The sequence below is a fragment of the Amyelois transitella genome, chromosome 21 (assembly GCF_032362555.1).
Source record: "Amyelois transitella isolate CPQ chromosome 21, ilAmyTran1.1, whole genome shotgun sequence".
Lineage (NCBI taxonomy): Eukaryota > Metazoa > Arthropoda > Insecta > Lepidoptera > Pyralidae > Amyelois > Amyelois transitella.
Window position 1 is genome coordinate 4,128,388 of NC_083524.1, and position 23,710 is coordinate 4,152,097.

Here is a 23,710-nt window from a genome sequence, read left to right on the forward strand (position 1 = left end):
TATAAAAAATAATGGGACCAACTCTATCTTTGTCCTATGGATGTCGTAAAAGGCGACTAAGGGATAGGCATTTAAACTTGGGATATCTCCTTATTTTCTCATAATTATTTCAGTTATTTCTTAAATATTTCAAATCTTTACTATTTTACACCACGAATTTATAGACATCTACCTAGGTCACGGTATTTTATGTAATTTAGAATTTCAAAACATCCGAAATTTCTACAGAATTTTTGAATGTTTATATCCCGAGATTCAGTTCGGATTGTGGTATTGCGGATTCTTTGTTTTGTCCGTTTTCCATCGCACCTGGCCGTATACATTATCTTCCATTAGCAAAACACGGGATTAATTCTACGTTACACACGCCGGCTTTTGCCGATAAAATCTATTTCGTGGTACGGGGGCTTTGTGCGAAGTGCTTTTGTTTTAGAAGCGAACTATATGTGATTCCATGTATTGTTTTTTTGAGGATTATATGCTGGATTTGATGATTTTAAGCCGTAATTTCTGTTCCAATAAGAATTTCGTATTTTATTTAATTTATATATATCGAAACCTTCATATGAAAAGAAATAAATAAATACTTACAAAATATAAATATTGATGTGAATTTTCGAAGTACCTACAACTTTCAGATTTGCATGTACTATCTAAATAATTCTAATCGTGTAGAAACTTTTCAACATTAGGTACACAAAATATTTAAAAGAATCTGTTGCACCATATAAAGCTATTTAATTTTACAAAGAAAAAAAAACTGACTAAACCACAAATACCCAAAACCGTTATATGCCGAACATTATTTCGTCCTATCCCCAAAAAGCCCCACACCGTCCCCCGACGATTTCCCGCGGAAAAATACATTTCCCCGTTACCAATGGCAACAGAAAACAGATATCATTCTAGATATAGATACCCGTCTACATAACTATGCAAGGGTACGCGTTAAAATGGGCATACATAGACTATATTTGTGTGAGTCAGGTTTTTACGCATGCGTGCTTTTTCGTGAAAGTAGATAGATATTGGGGTTTTTAGGCCTGCAGGGAAAGGGCGCGGGAGGGATGCCCTAATCTGTCCCTTTGAGCCTCCCGATTGGAATTTAGTAATCATATTAGATTTTAAATTACACGTGTTTTGAACTTAAAGGGAGGGTTGTTTGACAATTTGTTTCTCATTAGATAGTTGTTTACCGGATGGAGTACATATGTCACATATAAGGAATAATATAAGGCGTGGATATCCTTTTGTAAAACCCCAATAATACTTACGTTATATGTGTAGAATTTTGAAAACGCTTTAGATTCTTTGCCAAATCTTTCACACACACACCGCTTTTTAAGAAATCCTTCTACGTCCCAACCTTTAGAGTATCTGAGGTTCCCCTGGGTTAGCCACGCCACGATTCAGGAGTGGGAATGTCAGGCACTAACACAGAGCGGCTACCGCCTGAACCCTGGTACCACGGCAATTGAAAGTAGTTTGAACCAGAGTTATACGTTAAATTTCAATTGTTGGCAGTATGCAGGTTTTCTTACAATAAACACCTTGGTTAGCAATCAGACTAAATAAACTGAGGAAAGAGTTATAAACAGTCGAATTCACAGAACCCCCACTCCCTGTCCGTTCATACGGTATTTACCAACCAAAACCACAGGAGACACAGTTTCTCTGACGCTTACTCAGTCAATTCTCTTCTCCAGGTTAACATCACTAACTCCCCATTCAAACTGCAGGTGTCATCAATAAACCGAGTGCTAAGAAACCTTGCGTCGCAGAAGGAGCAAGCAGCATCAGCGCAGAATGACAGTGTTTACGAGAAGCTCCGGATGTTCAACGGCCAGGCGGCCACGGGGTGGTGGTACCCTGGGCTACCCACGGCCCCCGCCGCGCCGGCCATACCAGCTCCTTTACCGCCCCAGCTCAATAGGACCAATTCTGAAGAGCATAAACGAGGTATGTTTAAATTATGCGTATGTTTCATCATCCGGCTTTAACAGGCCCATAGAAACTGAACGAACACCTTTAGAACGTTAGTTATTTTACTAAATGTAACAAGAAAACTACAACTAGAGAACAGACTACAGAGTGGTTACCATTGGCACAGAATCACTCAATTTTGTTCCTAAGGTTTCGTAGGAGTATACTATTCACAATTAATAAACGAACTCGTAGAAGTCGTGTAAAGTGACTAAAAAACTGAAGCAACAACTAGTCAATCAAAACATTGGTTACACTGTCCACATTTCTATTCTAATTCTAAGTTTGAAGATAATTATGAAGTTAACGTTATTGTAGAAAATGTTACAGTGCAGTTTGTTACCGCTTTTTCTGCACTATCGCTTTGGAAGCGGCAGTAAACTAAGTTGTAAGTAATTTATTCGACGTCAACCAATGTTGTTTCACAACATTGTTTATTAAGTGCTTGAATAATTAAGAGATGTTTGAAATGTCCCATAAAAATGAAAAAAATTAGGAATTCTGTTTTTTTTAACTAATTGGTGCCACGCAGGTAGCCAAAAATTTTGCCAAGTCGACTTCGTCAACAGTTGAACATGAAAACAGAATTAAAATACGCTATGTTAAAACAGACTATATTTACATACATATAAACGAACGTGTGTGACGAATACTCGGTCAAACAGCCTTCACGTCAGCCAAAGGCGGCACACACAGTGCAGGGTGTCGGAGCGATGTCTTTTTACGTGTCGCCGCGTCTTGTCGCCGACGAGAAAAATAGGGTTCCTCAAACTGCTATAACTGACCTAGATCTCTACTCTTTTAAAGCTATGCGACTGTGGTATTTGATAAGTATAAAAGGAACAAAGATACAATTTTGTTTTTCCTTAGATTCAATTTATCAAAGGTATAAATTTTACCTGTCTTTATAAGGAGAGTTGAATTGCAGGTAATTTATTTCTGTGTTATTGTGTTTAAGATGATCATAATTATTTTTCTTAATAAAATATCTTTATTTTCAACGAAAGAAATTAATTTGGTCATAGTCAAGACCAAATTTTTCTAGTATGTAATTTCTGCAGTCCCTCTACAAGAATTTATAAGATCACCTACATTTCGAGTTCACAAAAACTCTTCATAAGTTTCGTAACTGTGGCCAAAAAATATTGTTTCAAACAAAGTACACAGAAGACGTCAAAGTTCGCGTACAAAATGTACTAGCCCCCCGCACCCCCTCCATTTGATGAATGGGAGGGGGAGGGAGCTTTCGAAGAACCTCCAAGCTTGTTGTGGCCCGGCCAGATTATATGCTTTGTGTTTTTTTGTCTGTAGGTGTAGACAGTCTGAAGTTGTGTTGGTACTCACTACTTTGTCTAGCTACGTTAAGGTCACATGTAGATAATTACTACTACTTATAATGTGAATAAAACATGGTTTACGTAGTTCACTTTTGTCTAAAAACATGACAATCGATTCTTGTATGGCATAAAAATTTAGTGGATTACTTACCTTTACAATATAGGAGAAAACGTAGTGAATCTACCTATAATTCGTTCGCGTTCATTCTATTCTATCGATAGGTATTCAAGGTGAATTCCGATTCTCTGAAATGACGCCATGTTGTTTCCAAACTCGCCTTGTTTGTCCAATGTTGAATAAATTTTGGTTTAGTACAATATTTGAGTATAAATTCGAAGTTTGTAAAACTTAACAAACTTTACGATACGAGTGTTTTCAAACTTTAAAAGTTCGTTGCTGAATGCAAACTTACTTGTATTGTATACTTAACTATTACCTACATTCGTTATTTATTTTTATTTATTTTTATATTAATAATTTTCTTTTACGCAGCTTCACTTCACAATTTATTTCCGTATGAATTTAGGAAAACCCTCCGCTAATTCTTAGTTTTCAAACTCCTCAAAATGCCAAATTTCAGCTTTTTACGCCCGGAGGTTTTTGCTGTACATTTTCTGTCAGACAATTAGTATGCATATGTTTTATACCTAAATTGATTGATTGATCAGGATAAAAAAGTGCAATGTTTTGCAATCCACGTATAAAATAAAATATAGAAACAACAGCCAACAGAATAAAGTCCAACTTTGTCCAATCGCTTGCAAAAATGTCCTATCGCTAAAATGGAAAATGGAAGTGTATATTTTCTACGGCTTAATTAACTTTGGACGCGACGTTCAGTCACAAATTCGATTCTCACAGAACGCTACTTTGTTTTTATATACTTATTTATCTGTATTAATACGTTTATATACTAGACATTTAGATATGCATCAAACATTGCTACTGGTGCTTTGTAGATCATTTACGAGTATCTTTATAATTTATTTCTGCCTAGTACTTGTTCTAGACATCATCGAATTTAACACGAAACATAAAAACTAAGTGATACGTATTTCCTTCAAATGTTGTGAAAAGATTTGAACAAAGAGTTCCCTTTTAGGAAGGTTTTTTGCTTAGGACACTGACATTTTAGATTCGTGCTGTTTGTGGTTTGATTAGCACAACGTGCTTTGTCCTTTAATCACCTTTCACATTTTCAACAGATCCACAAGACCGAACCTATATTACAAAACTAGTGTTTTTATTTAGTTCAGTCTCGTCAACCCAAATCAATATTTCGGAAATATATAGGTATGAATAAACATAATACTTAAACTTAAGATTCCTCTTGTAGGTGATGGGCTAGCAACCTGACACTATTCGAATCTTAATTTCATTATAAAGCCAGCTGAACGCGGCTTACAGACTTTTCAAAACTGTTGGCCCTGTCTACCCCACATATGTATCCCGTATAGATGTATTCAATGTATGTGTAAAAAATGAAACAAAAGAACGATGCTTTTGAACTAAAACAAGCATGTAGTGACCGGCGGGTTAGCTACATTTTGTGAATGTTTGCAGTGGAAAACTGCAAAGCTATTTTTGTACTGCGCTTTGAAGTTCATTGACATTGAGAAAACTAGGTAGACATTATTCTGTTGCTATCGATGCATCAGTGTATCAGCACTTAGTTCAGCCTTTGGTCCTGAAGTTCGCGTCCAAATGAATTTACGGGAATGAACTGAGTATTCTTGTCAAAGTTACTTATTAATTGCTAACTTGGAGTTTCCCGTTGTGGGTGGTGCATGCAAGGGTACATTAAGAGATGATGTTTTGGAATTCCCACGAAAAACAGCGGAGCCTCGGGCGTGATAGTGAGACAATATTAAATAGCTAAATATAAACCCGACAAATTATGATAAATATTCAAATTAATTAACACCCAAGACCCAGGCTATTTAGAAAAAGGTCTTTTTCCGTCATGGCCGGGGATCGAACTCAAGACCTTTTAGTTCAGATGCGAGAATTCGACAACTGTGCCAAAGAATATTTGTAAACAATTAGCCCAGCACACGTATGGATGGACAATGGAATCGATTGCGGTGAGCTAAATGTCCGCTAATTAACTGCGACTAACCATTGGTACTAAACAAGTTCATAGTAGTATTTAGTAACTAGTCGTAAGTGGTACAATTCTCTAAATACTTAAATATTTATACTGTACAAAACAGTCCCATACTTTTATTAATTCATAAGGAAAATTTTAAAAATTGATTTTGCTTACTCTACCGTACTTTGTCATACATATTTTAATCCTGATTGCATTCTCATAAGATTGTTACGTTATTGCCTGTCTGACGCGCAACTTTTATAACTCAAGTTGTAAGTTCTTTTTTCCTTATAAGACACTTTACACCTTGTGTTTGCTGTAGACCGGGCTCCAACGACAAATATCTAAACCGATTATAAAATTTTATCGAAAAATAAATTGAACAATGGTGCTTAATCACCCGACTTTTTTGCAGCGATGCAATCACGCAAAACAATGCAATTTATAATTGAATTCCCGAAGAGGTCGCATATCAATCGGCTAAATTCAAGGGCCCTTTGCCTCGCCACGTGCCGCCCTTACTGCTTCGTGATACGGGCTATTATAGTTTCAATTGTGTATCGATAGCCGGCAATTTGTAATTGATCGCTTGGCGTAAGTATCTATTATATATTCTAAAACAAAAAGGTACTTGACGCTTTGACGTTTTTAAACAAGTAGTTAATAGCGAACACGCTTGGTGCTTTTAATTTTGAAATAAATTAGAAACTTCCTAGTGATGGAATTGAGATTCAGTGATTCTAGATCCATCACCTAAAATATGAATCCCAAGTGGAGAAGCCTTTACCATGATTGAATATTAGAGAAGCAGCTGTTACATATTTTATATTACTTCATCAAACCAGCATGCAAGCTACTATAAAATTAATATTATAATATGAAACTAAGACTCACTCATATAACACGATTAATAAACCGTTTAACATAACTATGACAAACACCCGCACTAAACGACTCACGGGATCATATATTAAGGCAATTGGCCCCGTCGAATAATAAAAATAAAAGAAAACCCCAGTTAAGTAATTCGGATGCCCCTAGTGGGGACAGGGCATTAAGTGGATGGGTGATTAGGGGGCAGCCCCATGACATGTCTTTGATTATACGATGCCAATTATTACTGTGTTTATTACACGTTTCATTATTTGTTTTTATCGTCCCTGTGCTATTTGACGCTCGTTTCCAAACTAACTTTTGTCCGGATCTTGATGGCGGATGATGGAAATTTCTAATCGTGGGTACTTATTTCATGTTGTTATCTTCCTTGAAAGGTGAAGATTTTTCGGATTAAAAAATTAAAAATAAATAATATGTTCCGATAAAACTAAAAAATAAAATAGATATAATACGATGTAAAGCTTTGCTCCTTTGATTTTCGTGACCAAAATGTTGAGTCACTAAAATATAAATGTATTTTAAAATCGTAATAATAGGGAATCGTAAGCGTTTTTGTTTATTTGCGGAAGCGTAACCTGGCCCGCCACAAATTGTTATTGTCCAAGTTATAAGCAGTAGCGGCAAATAAAAAATGTCTTAACGTGTACTAAAAAATATTCAATGAATAAGCTATTGCAAATTAATGTCTCCATAAACCTTTAGAAGTAAAAAATACAAGCATTTCTGGATTAAAATAAAATAACATAAAATTGGACGTAGCAAAAAACTTTTATATCATAGAAAAACTCCGATCATAACATGAAAATATGAAACTATTACCTCAAAAGAAACACAAAATTGTTAAATTTCAACATACCAAGCAACGAAAATCGACCTAATAACAAATTTCTTTTGAAAAATCTCCACCAACAGCCTTGCCACTAAATAAATAATCGCGAGATACAATCGATACATCGATTATCTCCTCGATACGCGGTCGGTCAAGCCGCGGCCCGTGAGTGACAGTATCGATCTCACATAATCGCGCGAGCCATCGCCCCCACCTCGCGTTCGCCCCGCTAACTCCAATTCCGTCTTATCTCCCGTCTTTCTTCCCCTTTGTACTTATTTTCTCCAATTTTTTTCACCGCCCCCACTTTTATTTCGCTCCTTTTCTTATTTTCTTACTACTATTATTTTCTCTCATGTATTTTTTCGTGTTTCACCCTCCGAGGCCTCGAGAAAGTTTTCTCTTCAATCATTTGCGGGTCGTTATTGGTGGAATTGTGGCTAAGAGCCGACATCTCTCGAACGGTTTTTTTAATGAATTCTTCCTTTATATTCCGGACTCGACGATAAATAAAAACGTGGATTGTTAGAAAACATTCCCTGACAAACGATACGGTTCAAAGAGCTACTTTGAGAATTATCGATTCTTAAGCCTGTTTACTTTTAGGCACTAATGAGATATTCTGATATTTCAAACATAACCAAACATTTTTCACTTTAAATATAATGTGTCAACTATTGTAAGTTAGTAACCCTAATAATAATTTAAGACTATATGCCCACTCGGAAAGGTTGTGAAGAGAAATCGTCAATTAAAATCAAGGTACCGTGCGAATACTATAAACATAAGAAAACTCTCTTGGGCTCAGCTTAATCTTTCCATACTTTATGGAGCCAAGGATAAAGAGAAATCTTTTGCCCAGCAGTGAATACTAGAACACACCATCTATCGCATTAGTAATAATTAAACATTCTCCATATATTTTGACTACATGCTACAGTTTAAATCGTGCGTCTCCATCAGACACGATGATTGATGCGAGACGTCTCGTTCGCGAAACAAGCACGATTTCCAATCGGTTGACAATTTTGATTGATCGCGCAGTGTGAGCACGCCCTTAGGTCGGCTTATAAAAATCTTGTCTCCCATAAAAATAAATAGGCGACCTATTTATTTTTATGGGAGACAAGATTTTTGGAGACATTTAGTTCTGTCTACCCCGTAAGGAATAAAGACGTGGTTATATTACCTACTTGAAGTGTAAAGTAATACTTCGATGCTGTTTTGTCGAACTACGAACTAAAAAGTTGAGCGTTCGACAAATGTTGATGAGATAAGAAAAGAAAAACATGCCTTCAAATCTACTTGTGACCTGCGGAACTATAAAATGCCAACGTTTATATCTCGTAAACTCATCTCGGGGAAAACAAGCCGAGTCTAGATATAGGCACAATTTATGTCTGCAGCCTAACAGGAAATTTTATTGGCTCTCCGAGCAAATATATTACGAGAAAATCCAAGACGTATGATTACGATGCCGACGTTGAAAGCATTTTTATTCCATTCTCTCGTTACTTGATTTTGATAAGTTATATTTTTTAATTTTGCTATGCATGTCAGAACCGTTTTACTAGATTAATAATGATACTGATAAAAACTCTTTCGCCTATTATGGATTGTAAGCATTCCTTATTTATTATTTCTACTGTAAGGCAACGTCAACCAAACATTTGCACATGCCCACGTCTAAAAGCGTATCATCAGAAAAATGTGACAGATTGCCTAACAGTAGTCCATTCGTGCCCATTGGGCCGAACGAGGAATCGAACCCGGCCTCAAGTGCTCCGACCATAAAGCAAATTAATCAATTAGCCGAGGGCCTGTCGACATTACGAGTAACATTTAATTTCACCCCTACTGGAAACGACCACTATTATATGAACCCTCGCTCAAAGAGAAAGTTTCGACGAAACGGTTCATTGTAACACTAATTGTACAATTCATCATCCAATTTTTCATGATCCCGCATTACTAAAAGATTGTTTGACTGGCGAGTTCAACATGACTATAATTTTTACTGTTGTACAATGACGCATTGGATTTCGTCGAGTGCGTTTTGTTCAATGATAGTTGATGATGGAGAACCCTACATCAGACAAATGCGAAACATGTTTGAACTTATCTGTTAATGGTATTAGGCTATGAGTGGTCAATTTTGAAAATATGACATCAATTATAGTGATTACAAGATATTCTTAATGTTTTTTGATATTAATGTTATATTTTATTACTTAAGGGATTAAAAATGAAGTAACTAGTAACTGTTACCTTTGTGACACATTATTAATTTTCTATTTTTTTTATTTATTTATTTGAAAACACGAAAAATGTCACCAAAACACACGGTTCTTTGTAACACACACAATAAACATTCCAATATAATTTATGTCATTTAATTTTAAGCTCTTATTGCTTTAAATATAATATACTAACGTCAATCTCTTGTCAGCAGATGCCCTTCAATCCGAAGCCGGGTCGGACGGCAACAGCGAGCATGCGTCATCCGGCGACGAGGACTCGCAAATGAGACTCCGGCTAAAAAGGAAACTCCAGAGAAACAGGACGTCTTTCACCAATGATCAGATTGACAGCCTTGAGAAAGGTATATAAAGTTTTTTTTTTAATTTTGATTATTCAGCAACCAATACTGGCCAGCGATCTTAATATAGTTTTTACAAAAGGATTGTTTTTTTTTTACATGCTGTATTTGCAAGCAAAGTGCACAAATTTTAAAAGAAGCAGTTCTTAGACATAGAAAGATAGACTACCCTTTATTGCAAATAAAATTATAACAATAACTAAGCTAACATAAAAAGTACACAGCGTAAAATTGAGGGAGAAACTAGCCCTAAAATTATTCCGATTTGTATGACAGAGACTTATATATTTATTTCAATGAATATTGGTAGCCATTTCTGCGCTTTCTTATTGTTAAAATCGTGACTCGACGATGTGGCATGATTTAAATACAAAATCGATTCTTAACAGAGTTCTTGTCTTTTTGTGTACTGTATCATCTCTACCAAATTCTAGGACTATACAAAACAATGCAACAAAATATCCAATAATACCTCATCGAACTGTCAAAGAAGTCAACACTATAAAAGGTCCCTAGAGCCTTAATAAACCTATTTCCAGTCCCTTTCATCTTATTTATTGTTTGGGAACAGAGTTATTAGTAAATAAATAAATGTTTGTCCCCTGTGTTTGCGCGCGCTCCCGAGTCGCCCAATTATTGTGTTGACCGCCGCTAATCTTAGTTTTTGATGTTTGTATTGCTGTTTCGCGTTGGATTATTGCATTTTGATAAATGTGATGCTTTTCTGTTTGTTTTTTCCCCTAATTATATTGTAGAATTGGTAAAAAGGTGAATAACGAAAGTTCGAATGAAACAACGTAACTTGTTTCAAATGGCTCAAGCGCATCTGAGTTTAAATTTTTAAATATAACACAGTTCATTTTAGTCAGGTGTGTAAACCTTCTGGATCCCTAGTTCCTCTTCCAGAAGTGGCAAAGTCAGGTGTTTAACTCGGGAGTGTCTGTCATTCGTGACTGCTATATTATATTTGTGAATGTAACATAACCTCACGGCCTAACTATAATCAAACATACTACCTTAACATAAACAAGAAAAAATTATTTGTACGATATTGATTCAGAAACTTTGAGCAACGCGGGATGCCCGCGTTGCTCATGCCAAGTTCAGGAACCCTATATTTCCCACACGATTGGAACTTACAGCGGTATACTTGTAACAATTCTTATTCTAATTCAGGTTTCGTTTTCAGAATTCGAGAGGACTCATTACCCCGACGTGTTCGCCCGGGAACGGCTGGCTGAAAAGATCGGATTACCTGAGGCACGTATCCAGGTAAAATAAAATCCAGTTTACAGCGGTAAGATGGCTGTATCGTTTGCTATTTGGCTGCATGGAAGCGGGCCTGTGCCTTTTTGGCTGTACAGACAACGTCTGTGCCAAAACCTGTATTTGACTTATGGTAGGTGTATTCTTTCTTTAAATATGTAAGTATTCGTATATGGTGATGTTAATAATAATGTATAACCTTTAAAGACACTGACTCACGCATTTGCTTTTTATCACTGGTTACTAATTTCCTACTAACTTTTATAACTCTACATACTAACTTAATGAAATTGGCTCTTTTTATGTATAAGTATGAAACAAATCCCGCAAATCTATGTTGATGTGATCTCTAGTATTTCGTATTTTAATAGAGAAAACAGACATTACTCAAAAAATATAACGATAATGAGAATTCATTATTCGAAACACATAATAAAGCTCACTAAAAACTGACATGGGTGCTTTAATAAAGCTTTTCATAAGGGCGTGTTTACACTCTGTGTTTGTGTAGGCAAGGGCCGCATGTAGATGCGTCTTCGGCAAACAAGCTAAAAAAACAAGGGAGGCCTGCCAGGCGGCGCTCCGATCGCAAACACGCAACGGACAATCATGTAATATTGCCATTATGTTATGTACTACGTATTGTGAGGATGGTGGTTATATTTTTGTCGATATAATTATCTTTTTCCTCTCTAGGTGCTCGATAGGTCTTTATTTACTAGTATGATACTTACACGTTTATTAAACAATGTTTTGATATTTAATATACCTAGTTCTTGCTAACATTTGAGAAGTTAATAAAACGTAACTAAGTTCTTTTATTAGGAAGTTACAGTTAAGAAATCTGAAACTTTAAGGAAAATCTGTGAGACTATTACTGACACGGAATATATCAAAATACTCGTACGTATGGCTGCGGAACATTAAAAACAGCTTAACAGAATAAAGTGTTACCAGCATCTTGAAAGTAACCAAAAATTCACAAACGCTTCCGAACTACGCAGCAGAGCATGCAAAAGATTTAAAAACATCCGTTAGCAGTGTTGCCAACAGTTTAAAATGTCATTTATCACCGCCCGGACTTGGCAAGTTTTGTAATGCCCTAATGTAATTTTGACTGCAACCTTTTAAATGTTTTAAAGCTCTTAACGCTGATTCGAGATAAATCGAATTAGTTCAAAGTGCTCATGTTTTTCTGCGCTCTCTTTTTTGTGAAACAATTTTAATCTAAACGAACGAATACATCTTAGTTCGGTTACAGCAACGCTAATGTAATTTATAAGTTATCTCAATTAAAAAAAATTACACTTGTAGTACAATTAGTTTATCCCGTCGTTATAATCTTTGAGTTAAATAAATACCTACGCGGGACGTCTAGGGTTTTAAGAGTCTTCAAACGAAAAAAAGATACCCAAATTATGTTTCGTTGACTTTTACGTGTAGAGTAAGCATTATTATCTGCCATTTCCTAGTAAAATTCGCAAAATGCACAGTCATTTATAATACAATATTTACAACAGTTATGAAGCTCTGTCGTCACATGTCCATGCCTTCAGCAGTCTGCTCACGGAAAAAAGAAAAAGAAAATGGCGTCACGTTGTTTTCGTCGGTGCGGGGCTAAGCTCTTACATTAACCTCTCGACGGCCTTTCGTTAACATTCGGCGGACGTACTATGCTGTTACCTTGTACGGTCAACAAGTACCTATTTAGGGTTGCCAAAGTAGAGGATAAGACTTGCCTGTGATTCATAAGTAACTACATACCTACATAAAATCTGGTCTCTTTGCCGGAGGGGTAGGCAAACACTATATACACTTGCCGCGATCCTTTATTTCTTTTGTCATTTAAATACTTTTTCATAAAAAATGTTACAATATCGAGCATAATTAAAATACGTTTGAAGATAATCAAAATTTAATGCCCAGTAACTAAGTAACTGGGCATCATTCACACATAAAATTTACAAAGCAAAAGTGGAAGTGCATCGAATAAAAATATCTTGAAATATCTACCGATTTTCCGAAGCGCAGCCCTAAGAAAACTCTTAAAGCTACAAGGCACTAGGAATCCTGTGACAAGACATTAAGGCTCTATTTGGCTTGGGCTGGGCTGGCTAGGACTTTTGCATTAGTATTCCAGAGGTTGTCACCACGTGTTGCAGGGTTCAAGCCTTGGAGTGCGTCCACGATGCATCACAATCTGCTAATGTGTCTCCCAGACCTTGAGCTCTTATGTGAATGTCTATACCGTATAAAATATTTGTTTATTGTGAACTATTTATCATAATACACAATAATGTTATTAACAGTTGTAAACATACTATGTCACGCTTTATCGCTAACGGGGTAGACAAAGCCGATAGTCTTAAAAACTTCGATAATGGATCTAAGATTTAAATAGAGACAGACGTATATTGCCTAAAAGGCAGCCCAAATAAGTTTCTTATTTGATTACAGTTGATTATATCAAAGCCAAAGAGTATTTTCTATGTATATAAATAATGTTTTTTCTTTACACTGAAAACATAACATTTCATTCACTATAAACAAACATGACGTATTGTAAAGTCTATAAAATTTTAACTAAATAAAATAAGGCTAAATACACTTACGCTGTTTCATTAAATTGTAAAAACTCTCAATGTAAATACAACATAAACAAAACAATAACTATAACATCGCAACGTTTACCTAGCACGGTCGAAAACCATTAAAATCCCCAATAATTTTCACATGGCTATAGCCACAAAAGGGAGGGGTGAGGTATTGATCCCGAGCCTACAGGAAGCGGCCCGCGTTTCCGCTCAGAGGGGGTGTGTTTTGAAAAATTGGCACCCGCCAACCCTACAAAACCTCTTTGCATCTAACACACTATAAGACACCCTATGGCCCACGAAATAAGACACCGTGAAAGGTTTTGACCTCGGCACTTCAGTAAATACGGAGATCTCATGGTGTTACAATAGTGTTCTGATTTATCTTGTTTTTATGTGAGTATCATTCGAAATGATCTCTCAAGTATTATATATAGGTGATCTATACGTTCCTGGTAAACTTACAGATATTGTGTAATATATGTATCTATTGTCCGCCTCTTAGCTAGATTCCACTTGACTTGTCTGGCTTACCTCGTCAGCGCACAGGTTAACCCTCCTGTGCCATGAAATTTAAAATTAAATAGGAGACTAGGAGAGGAATTATAAAAACTTGAACCCATCTCAACTTACATTAAATAGTTATATGACTCTATTTCGGATTTTTGATAATTTTTGTATTACAAAGAGTGTTCTTGTAAAAGTCTTTTCACAAGTATAGTAAGAACATCTAAAATAAAAATGTAATTGCATACATTAATACTGAAAATAAAACCTCATTAAAGTATGTTTTTTTTTTCACTATCATTAAACTCACAGTAAAATTGTGAGTTATAAAATACTAATGAGAAAAGTTCATAAACAGTTCAGATAAACAGAAATATTTTAACGTGGAAACGATATTACGAGCGAAACAATTACGAGCCAACTTGTCGGCGAATAACAAAATTACTGGCAATCCTGTTTGAGGAGCGCCCTTCGGTAATTTTATTTAGCAACTATAAGGGCGGCATGAACGCTGGGCGGGAAAAGGGCCCGTCATGCCGCTACAGAAAAATATCTATAGACAGAAGGAAACGTCATAATATTTTACTGCGACGTTAGGCTGGGGACACAAGAGGGTAAAAAAGATTAATACACGTATTTTTTTTTTCTTTTTCATTTAAGTCTTCTCTTTCATGGTAGATTCCCGAATATATTTTCTGTCTTTTGAAATCAATTTTCATCTAAAATAATTCATAATTTATTTATCCGTGTACGTCTGTTTTTCCAACACCAACTCCATCACCAATAAAGTAATTACCTATCTAGAAAAATTGCGTAACATCTGCATAGGTATCTATAGGGATCCTGTTCTGTTATACGACCGAAGAAAAGAAACAGCACATAGAAGCTCAATGTGTACTCGTCTTAAACCAACCCTGCCTATTTTCAGGGGCTATGAGGGTCGGAATAAAATATTGTCGGCAACTCCTGTAGAGGCCGAAGCAATAATATTATGACGTATCGCCTCTTCGGTCCATACCATTCTCAAAGGCTATGGCTTTTCCGCAATAATCTTTTAGAACAATTCTGTTTTGGCGAGCGGCTAAAATGACGCTTTATTTCTTAGTAACATAGTGATAAATCTTACCTAATATTGAAAAAGTAAAACCCTGACTTTACAAGGGTACAATGTATGAAGTACAAATCCGCATTAAAATCCGTAAATTACCTCGTTCTCGATGCTCATTATTCAAATTTCTGTTCTTGATGATAAGAGAAAAACCAACAGAGGCTTTTTAGCTACTTTTGGGGTACCGCTCTCTTGGAATTCCCCGAAATATTGCACCTGAACGTCCATTTGAGTCTACTAATTACGAACAAAAATCAATATTTTCTCGTCATATAATATGGGCTATGATTTTAATAAGCAAAAGCAAAATTTCCTGAATATTCATTTAACATAAACAAAAAAGAAAGAAGAACCAATTACAATACCTACTTAGTATCTCCCGCCTTTTCTTTGGCGGGAAGGCTTTGGCGCCATATTGCCGTCGCCATGACAGTCGGAAGTGACGCGCACGTGAGACTACGTCCGGAAAGCGTTCCGCTTCACGCAATTCAATGTCACCGCATTGACGCTCCAACTGTTTAATTGTTGGGAAACTTTTGGAAAGATCTAGTAGTACCTATTTTAGGGCAGATGAAAGTTATTTTAGATACTAACCTATTGTTTTTGTTTATTTGTGTAAAGCTATGTGATTTGTATTTCGCCACAGTATATTTTCTTCAAGATAAATTAACCTATAAAAAATAATAATACATGTAGGTATAATTACTTGTGTTAAATTTTCAAAATATCTTGCAAAGACCAAGAATGTTTTTGAAATCTGAACTTATAAGTTGTAATTATTTTCCATGTAATTATAAGTTAATAAATTTACTGAAACCAAAAAAAAAGAGTGAACTAATATAAAATTTTAAAGGTACAAATTTAATGAAGTTAGCCGTCATAATTTTAATCAGACTATGCGTCCATCGCGTGTGGCCCCTCCCCGTGTAATTACGAGTGTATTAAGTTTATTATAGGCCTTAATTAGCAGACGGCAGCCATTACTGGTTGCACATATTAATATGAAATGATGGATTTATAAACAATATTATAAAGAAAGTATACAAGGGCCATGTCAGTTTATGTGAGATAATAAACCTTTTGATACAAAGCATCAGTTAACTGTTCTCACAACCAATAGGTATTAAAAGTCGTAACTATGTTTATTTCTTTGTTTGTTTATTTCTTTTTACGAGTTATCTACTGAACCAATCTTCTTGAAATTTCGTGTTAGGATAAATTATTTAATTAAGAGTCTAGAGACAGACATAGGGTACCTACCTACTTGACGTTCCGATAAAAACTGTAGTTCCCGAGGAATTTGCGAATCTTTTGTAGGTGGCGCTTAATTCGCGATGGTGAAGATTCGGGTAAAGACGACTGTTACATGAGTATACAAGAAAACAATTTTCCAAAACCAAAAAGTCTACAATACATAACAATAGCATTGCCATGCCATAAGTTTTTTTAAATAGTCAATTCTTTATACCCACTAAGACTGAAAGGAATTTTAATAAATGCAATAATTATATTTGTTATTTAATTAAATATGAATAAGTATATTTCAAATTAATTTGCAGTCAAGCCAATCATTATTTTGATTCAAACAATATAGGTACTCCGGTAGGTATTTATTGATCGGCAAACTACAATTCTACTATTGCATGAACATAGCCCCCTTGCCAACGATCATAGAAACTTAAAAATAATCTCGTCCCAGGGTGTAAAGGATTCCATTTTTAAAATTACTTATAGATTCCTAGAAAATAAAAGACTTTTTTTAAAATCCAGGTTTGGTTTTCGAATCGTCGGGCGAAATGGCGACGCGAAGAGAAACTCCGCAGCCAGCGTCGGGACGCGCCGGCTGCGTCGCCCCCCGCGCCGCCTGCCCCCCGGCTGCCCCTCAATGGAGGCTTCAATTCTATGTACAGTCCCATACCGCAGCCTATTGCTACAATGGGAGATTCTTATAGGTATGTAAAAGATGTTGCAGAATTTTCTTTCTAAATAGAATTATTTTTGGATTTCTTATTGGAATTATGGAACATTGGAATTTGTTTGTGATAAATAAGAACTATCTTCCTCCTCAAGACATCTTTTTTCATTACTTCGATATTCAAATCATAATTGAAACTATGATACCTATTGTACCTACAAAAATGCAAATTGATTGAAGTGAATTTTAAATAAACTAAATAAACAAGTATCTACTTACTTCAAGATTTATGAACCTTTACATATTTAGAAGTAGGAATAACTATTTCATTTTTTGTATTCAATTCACCTTTCCACTAACGCCATCTATCATCGAGCAGCAACACTAACGGAATCGCGCGCGAAATCGACCGGCAAAGGTCGCGCCTTCTTGCGTTTCCCGCCAAATGCACCGAGACGCTCCGAAGTTGGGCGCCGAAGGTCGTCCTTTCCACTCGAATTGATTTTTAATAGTGAACTACGAGCTTTAGCTTTTGTCGTGGAGCAAATTAACTTAGTCGAACGAGAAGTTTTCCCCTTTAGTTCGGTCGTGGAATAAATTCTATCGTCTTTTTACTCTTTTCCGACACCTTATTCTAGTCTTTGAGTGGAATCGGCAATTATCTGCTCTTTGGAGTGTTTAACATATGCTGTTTGGAAGTTTTTTGCTTCTAGTTTATAAATGAGAAGGTTTTTAGTATTTTTTATCTTTGAATTGGATGTTGTTATTGCAGCAATGCTGCACAGCCCTGAAAGTGATTTTCCAAGTTCCATATTTCTAATTGTATACTTTTACCGATATGCAGAACTGACAAAAAAAGGTTTCGGTTGTCGTTGTTTGTTGGGCAGTTATACGCAGAATAGTTTATTTGTGTTATAATACTTATTAATATAAGTATTTTCCGGTATCTATCTAGGAACCACATTTAAACAGTTCTTTCTCATTTTCGGAGCCTTTATCTCTCAGTCAGTCATAAGTATACCAATACACTATCATAATATTTACCAATACCATCAACCAATTGACAGTGCCCTTTCCGACAGTTCGATGTCGGGCGGCCTGACCTCCTCGTGCCTCCAACAACGAGACAGCGGCTACCCGTACATGTTCGGCGACGTGCTCGGCAGCGGCGGCTACTCGCGAGCGCCGGCCGCGCACCAACAGCACGGGTACTCGCAACCTCAAGCGGCGGCCAGCACTGGTAAGGGTTAATTTTCATATTTAATTTTAGAGCAAAGTCGAGCTAAACATGGCGTTTGAGTCATGTGCCTGTTGAGATATACTTACATTATGTCACAGATATATGTACATGTTTCACAGTAAAAAATAATATTTTTTCTGTCCCAACGCCTGTATACTCAATTTCATGCAACTTGCGTCAAGAAAATTTTGTGTAAGTTCATTGTTTCAACTTCATTTTCTAAATATGTACTTATACTTACCTAAACTTACTATTTTCATCAGAAGTTTCTACCAGGATTTTCTGTTTTAATTATATATAATTTATCACTTTGGTCTATTCGTACGATTTTGTTTTTCCCGTTCAAATTCGATGATTTAAGATCTAAGCTTAAAAGAAACGATTTCGTCCAATGGAATATTGAAGGAAATATTTACTAACATCGTAATAAAACTTAAAAAAATCGCTGACTCAAGAGCAAGGGGCGTCTGGCTCACAAGACCGACATGACGGGAAAACAAAAAATAAAATGGAAAAAGAGGGAAAAATAGAAGCTCATGTTCCGATTGAATTTGCCGTTGTCTGTTCCTTACAAATGACTTTTAAATTGTTTTTGAATATCGAATCTCTTAACAAATAGTGAAATCGAGTCGACGTGACTTATCTCTTATTTCCTCCGCGTGCAAAATGAAATAAAATTTCAGATATCACTCCGCGAAATTTTTCATTAAAGCAAAAACAGCGCCTAAACATAAATATTGCAGATTTATTATTCAGAAAAAGAACAAACTGTGAGGCGTTGGCGTTGCCATTGTTTTAAAAAGCGGTAACTTTTCCATTTGATATTATATATCATGCGGCGGACATTTTTAGCCGTAGGTGGCGGAAAGCGGTATGAATTATTGTTGTTTGGGGCGTTTCGCGGCATTGTTCGACTGCCGAGTTTCCAGCACCGACCGCAAACAAAAGAGTTTTTCACAATTCAAAATGCACGCTCGCGTTTCATTTACCCTTTTGCGCTCTTTCGATGGATGCATTTCCAGCTTCGTGTGCTATTTAATAATGTGGATTTGTTCTACTTTTTACGCTTTTCCAAATTACGTGAAGATTTTAAAAGCCTGAATCAGAGCCCACCCCATCACATCCACGATTATGATCCGAGAGAGGGAAATGGATTCAGATACTACCTGGATACTATCTCGTCTGTTCTCTATAAGCCTGAGAAGTCCGACTCAGCTTGAAAATTAAAATTCCATAGCAAATTTCCTTTGAGAAGGAGAACCTAGACGCTGCCACCTACCGAGAAGTTTTTTTTTCATACGTACATACAGCTATCAGAAACCAACAAAAGTATTTAAAAACTCAATCGATATCGAATACATGTAACTAGTTAAACCAGCATTCCATTTAACTCAGCGTCTAAACTGTGAGAGCGGGGCGTGGGCACACAGTCATTATATCCCCGATCGCGCCCTGCCGCGTGCAGCACCGCGATAACAGTTCCGTTTCACGTCGCGAAAGGGTGCCCAAATAATGAGGCTACAGAATTAACAAGCGAAGAGATTTGAAAATTTTAAAATAAAAACTTTGTCTCAGCTCTGTGCGTTCTGGGTGGTCTCTACCGCAATGCTCCAGGGTTATGTAAGTGCATACATATACATATAGTCAGATATGTTTGCGTAGAACAATTTTAATTTAAAGGCTTTGAAACTACATAAAATTTATAGCTAATATTTATCTTGATACATATATACATAAATCACGCCTCTCTCCCGAATTATTTATTTGAGTAAAAATATGCCAGGAAAATTTTGATTGATATCATGTTTGACTTCTATCGTCCTTTTTATCAGAGCTTATAAGACAATAAACACGAATTTCTCTTTTGCGTTAGTTTTATTCTGCAGTAAAAGGGTACGTTTACATTCATTACACGTTATTATCGGTCCTAACCAGCTCCTGCGAGACTCGTTTACTCAATGGTTCGTGTCTATGCCCGCACTTGTTTATGACGCTTGCAACGTTCTCAACCGTTCGAATAGATTCGAATCGACAGTACTCGCTTTTGTTCTATAGACTGAAACGTTTGAAAATAATTTTGAGGTTATAAATCTTGATCTACCCTCAATGGTAATTTGTCAATTATAGATTCGTTGAAATACGCCTCATGCGTTAAGGAGTCTGACTAAATTTTTATCCTAATGGGGGTTAACTGGGCCAATAGCCACAGACTTGAAGGCCACGTTGCTGAAAAGCTTAAGAATGGAATTAAGTTTCAAATGTAGTGGCAGGCTGATAATAAAATAATGCCAAATGTATAAGCTTATGCCTTAATTGAGAAAAACAATGTCACAGTGGAATAGGAGCTGACACATACTATGGCTTTTTGCTCCCAAACCATCATGGTAGGCCTTAACACCACTTTAATTGAAATCCCCAGAACACCTATTCAATGAAGAGCGTGTACTGGAATGCATCTAGCTTTATGGCCGGACGCGACGGAGTATAATCAGAGGATCACACTATAACGTTTTTGACTACCAAATCAGTATGAACACCTAGCTCATACTATGATCTTTTCGTTATCCTAGTATGGCAGCCTTAAACGCCACTTAATTTAAAATTTAGAATACCTACCTAATTGAACCTAGAGCGTGCACTGGAACGTGTCTAGCTTCATGACTGGACGCGGCGGGGTATAATCGGAGCGAGAGCACACGATAACGCGATTGTGTGTAATGAACGGAATGCAATCCGAATCCTATTAGACATATGGCTGGTCGATAGCGATACGTGACGGCACGGTTTCATTGGGACGCTATTGGACGTACATAATTTAAATATTTAACTTAGCAGAAAAACATGTAACGATAACTTTTTTTTTCTAAACTAGTTAGTGTCAGTGTGACATTGGACTGCAAAAATTTTATCAAATCTGTTATAATATATGTGATGTAAAGTAAAAAAAATATATATTGTTAGATCTAAAAACTTTAATTTAAATTAATGGAGTCAATATAATATAAAACAACTAAATTCGACAACATTTGCTTTTGCCTTTGATTTAGTTTTAAGAGAATTTACTTGCTAAAACTCTCCTTGGTGTCCCGTCAGCCTGAGATACCAATGTATCTCAATGTCATAGGACTCCAATAGGTTTGAAGATTGTGTTTGCTTGTCGCCGCGTGATGATACTTGATTGACACATGCCGCATTGTTACATTGTCTATGCCATGCCTATTGAAACCATAGACTAAGAGACTGTCATTTGTCGTAGACATAATGCGACAATAATATTGTTTAATGCAGACTATAATTCAGGCATCCTTTCTGGTACTACGTAACTCCTGCCTATATTCAGACAGAAATAAATATGGGTTGAGTTGAGATTAAGCTAAAATTTGCATAAAACTTTTGAATTAATAAATATAAATCGCATATTATTTCCGAATTAATCTTTTATAATTGAGCGCATGCACACACTAATTTAACAAATTTCATGAACACGTTGACATATCGGCAAATTTCGATGTATGGTATCTAATTTTCTGAAAATACCTATCTACTAACTAACCAGTACAAATGCACTCATCATCTTGCTTACAAATATTGACTTGCAACCCCATATTTACATGTCGTTTCTTTGTTGTAGGTGTAATATCGGCGGGCGTGAGCGTACCAGTTCAAATACCTTCGCAGGGGCCAGACCTCGCGTCGAACTACTGGGGGAGACTTCAGTGATCGCAGCTCTTCGGGTTCCCCCATCGGCTTCTGTCGATGCCCGAGAACCCGAGCAACGTGCCCGAGTCGCCATCTAACGGCGAAATCGCGCACAACTACGCGGACTTGTCTATGAACGCCTTAAACATGACGGCGGGACACGACAGTGTTTTGGCGGGAGAAATTCAAGAACAAAATTCTGTATCATAAAATTGAAGTTTCCAGTGATTTTCAGTTCTAATTTTCCCAGTGCAGTTATGTGCATTACTACGAATACGAACACAATGTTACATTAAGAAGCAACTGATGATGTTCAAAAGTAGCAGTAAGACACCGCAGGCATTGAAATGGATTGCGGTTCAGATTAGTTTATAATTTTAAATGTAATGTACAGGTTATTTAAGTAATAATTTAGCAATACACTTCACTGCCTGTGAATAAAATAGAAATAGTAAGCTAGAAACGAACAAGTATGGGTTTTGTAAATATAGATAAGCGCCATCTATTGTTGAGTAGTAGAAATTTTTGACTGCTAGCGTCTCGCGGCGGAATAATGCCGGAAATAAAATGTAAATTGTTTGTGCCAACGTTTGTAATAATTGAGTGTTGCGCCCTTTACAAGCACAACCCTTTTCTTTGATGTATGCATTGGGGTGCAAAACATTATTGCTATAGAGGAAAAAACTGCAATAAGCTTCGTCACAGCGATTTGTTTCACACCCCAACCCCTCAACAAATTGTCATACGAACTAATCATGTTTGTATTATTGTATAAAATTAACACTAATAGGTGTTGTGAATTGTCGAGCCAAAATTTGTTTGAAGCACGCATCTTGAAACGAATTAATTTATATTATTTATTAAATATAATAAGATCAATATTGCTGTGATTAAAATGTAGGAAATAATGAGATATTTTTACGTGGAAAATGTTCGGCAAATTCATGGAAGACGTACAAAATTGTTAAAAAAGACTTCAATTAAAAAATACCTACCTACTGTAAATTATTCTGTCTGAATAAAGAATCGGTGCTGGCATGCACAACACAGTCACTGATTAAATAAGTGTACATTCTATTTTTAAATAAATGCAATATGGACGTGAGTAGGTGTAACAGTATGTATGTAAAATAACTTAATTTAAGTGTAAAATAAATTATTAATCGATTATAAGTGCATATAGATTGAAAAGATTACCTACAGTGAAATTTATTAATAAATATTGCATTAACCATTATATTTTGTTTAATTGAATTTATTTAATCTATTATCATATCACGCTTCCTGAATATACAGAACGTAAGAAATGAAAACACATCTAAGCCTAGAGTAGCACATCAGTTAAAAAATACACACCCACATTGAAAATAGGATAATTTAAAAAGATGGCGTCTGTAACTAATCCATGAAAAGGAGTGCTATTGAGCAAGCTTAAAATCAACCCCAAGTTATGATCGTTTATAATGACAAATGTGTACACTCGACTGTGTCTAATATCACGACAATACTTCAATAAAGTGCAAAATATTAATAACCTATTGAGCAGCCACTCGGCAGATGGCACGGCAGTCGTTCAATTTTCAACCTTATTCGATGTTTAAAAATCGTATTCTGTTAAGGAAATTATGCTGTTAACTGTATTT

General features: G+C 36.1%; 1 protein-coding gene across 1 annotated transcript in view; it reads left to right on the plus strand.

Annotated features, from left to right (window-relative positions):
- Positions 1 to 22,088, plus strand: part of LOC106140769 (paired box protein Pax-6) — a 36,331-nt gene extending 14,243 nt beyond the window's left edge. The window contains exons 3-8 of the mRNA XM_060950299.1: positions 1,740 to 1,959; positions 9,592 to 9,741; positions 10,928 to 11,010; positions 16,984 to 17,165; positions 18,211 to 18,368; positions 22,000 to 22,088. Coding sequence (XP_060806282.1) covers positions 1,740 to 1,959; positions 9,592 to 9,741; positions 10,928 to 11,010; positions 16,984 to 17,165; positions 18,211 to 18,368; positions 22,000 to 22,088 — 882 coding nt within the window. The remainder of the gene's footprint in view (positions 1 to 1,739; positions 1,960 to 9,591; positions 9,742 to 10,927; positions 11,011 to 16,983; positions 17,166 to 18,210; positions 18,369 to 21,999) is intronic.
- The last annotated feature ends 1,622 nt before the right edge of the window (positions 22,089 to 23,710 follow it).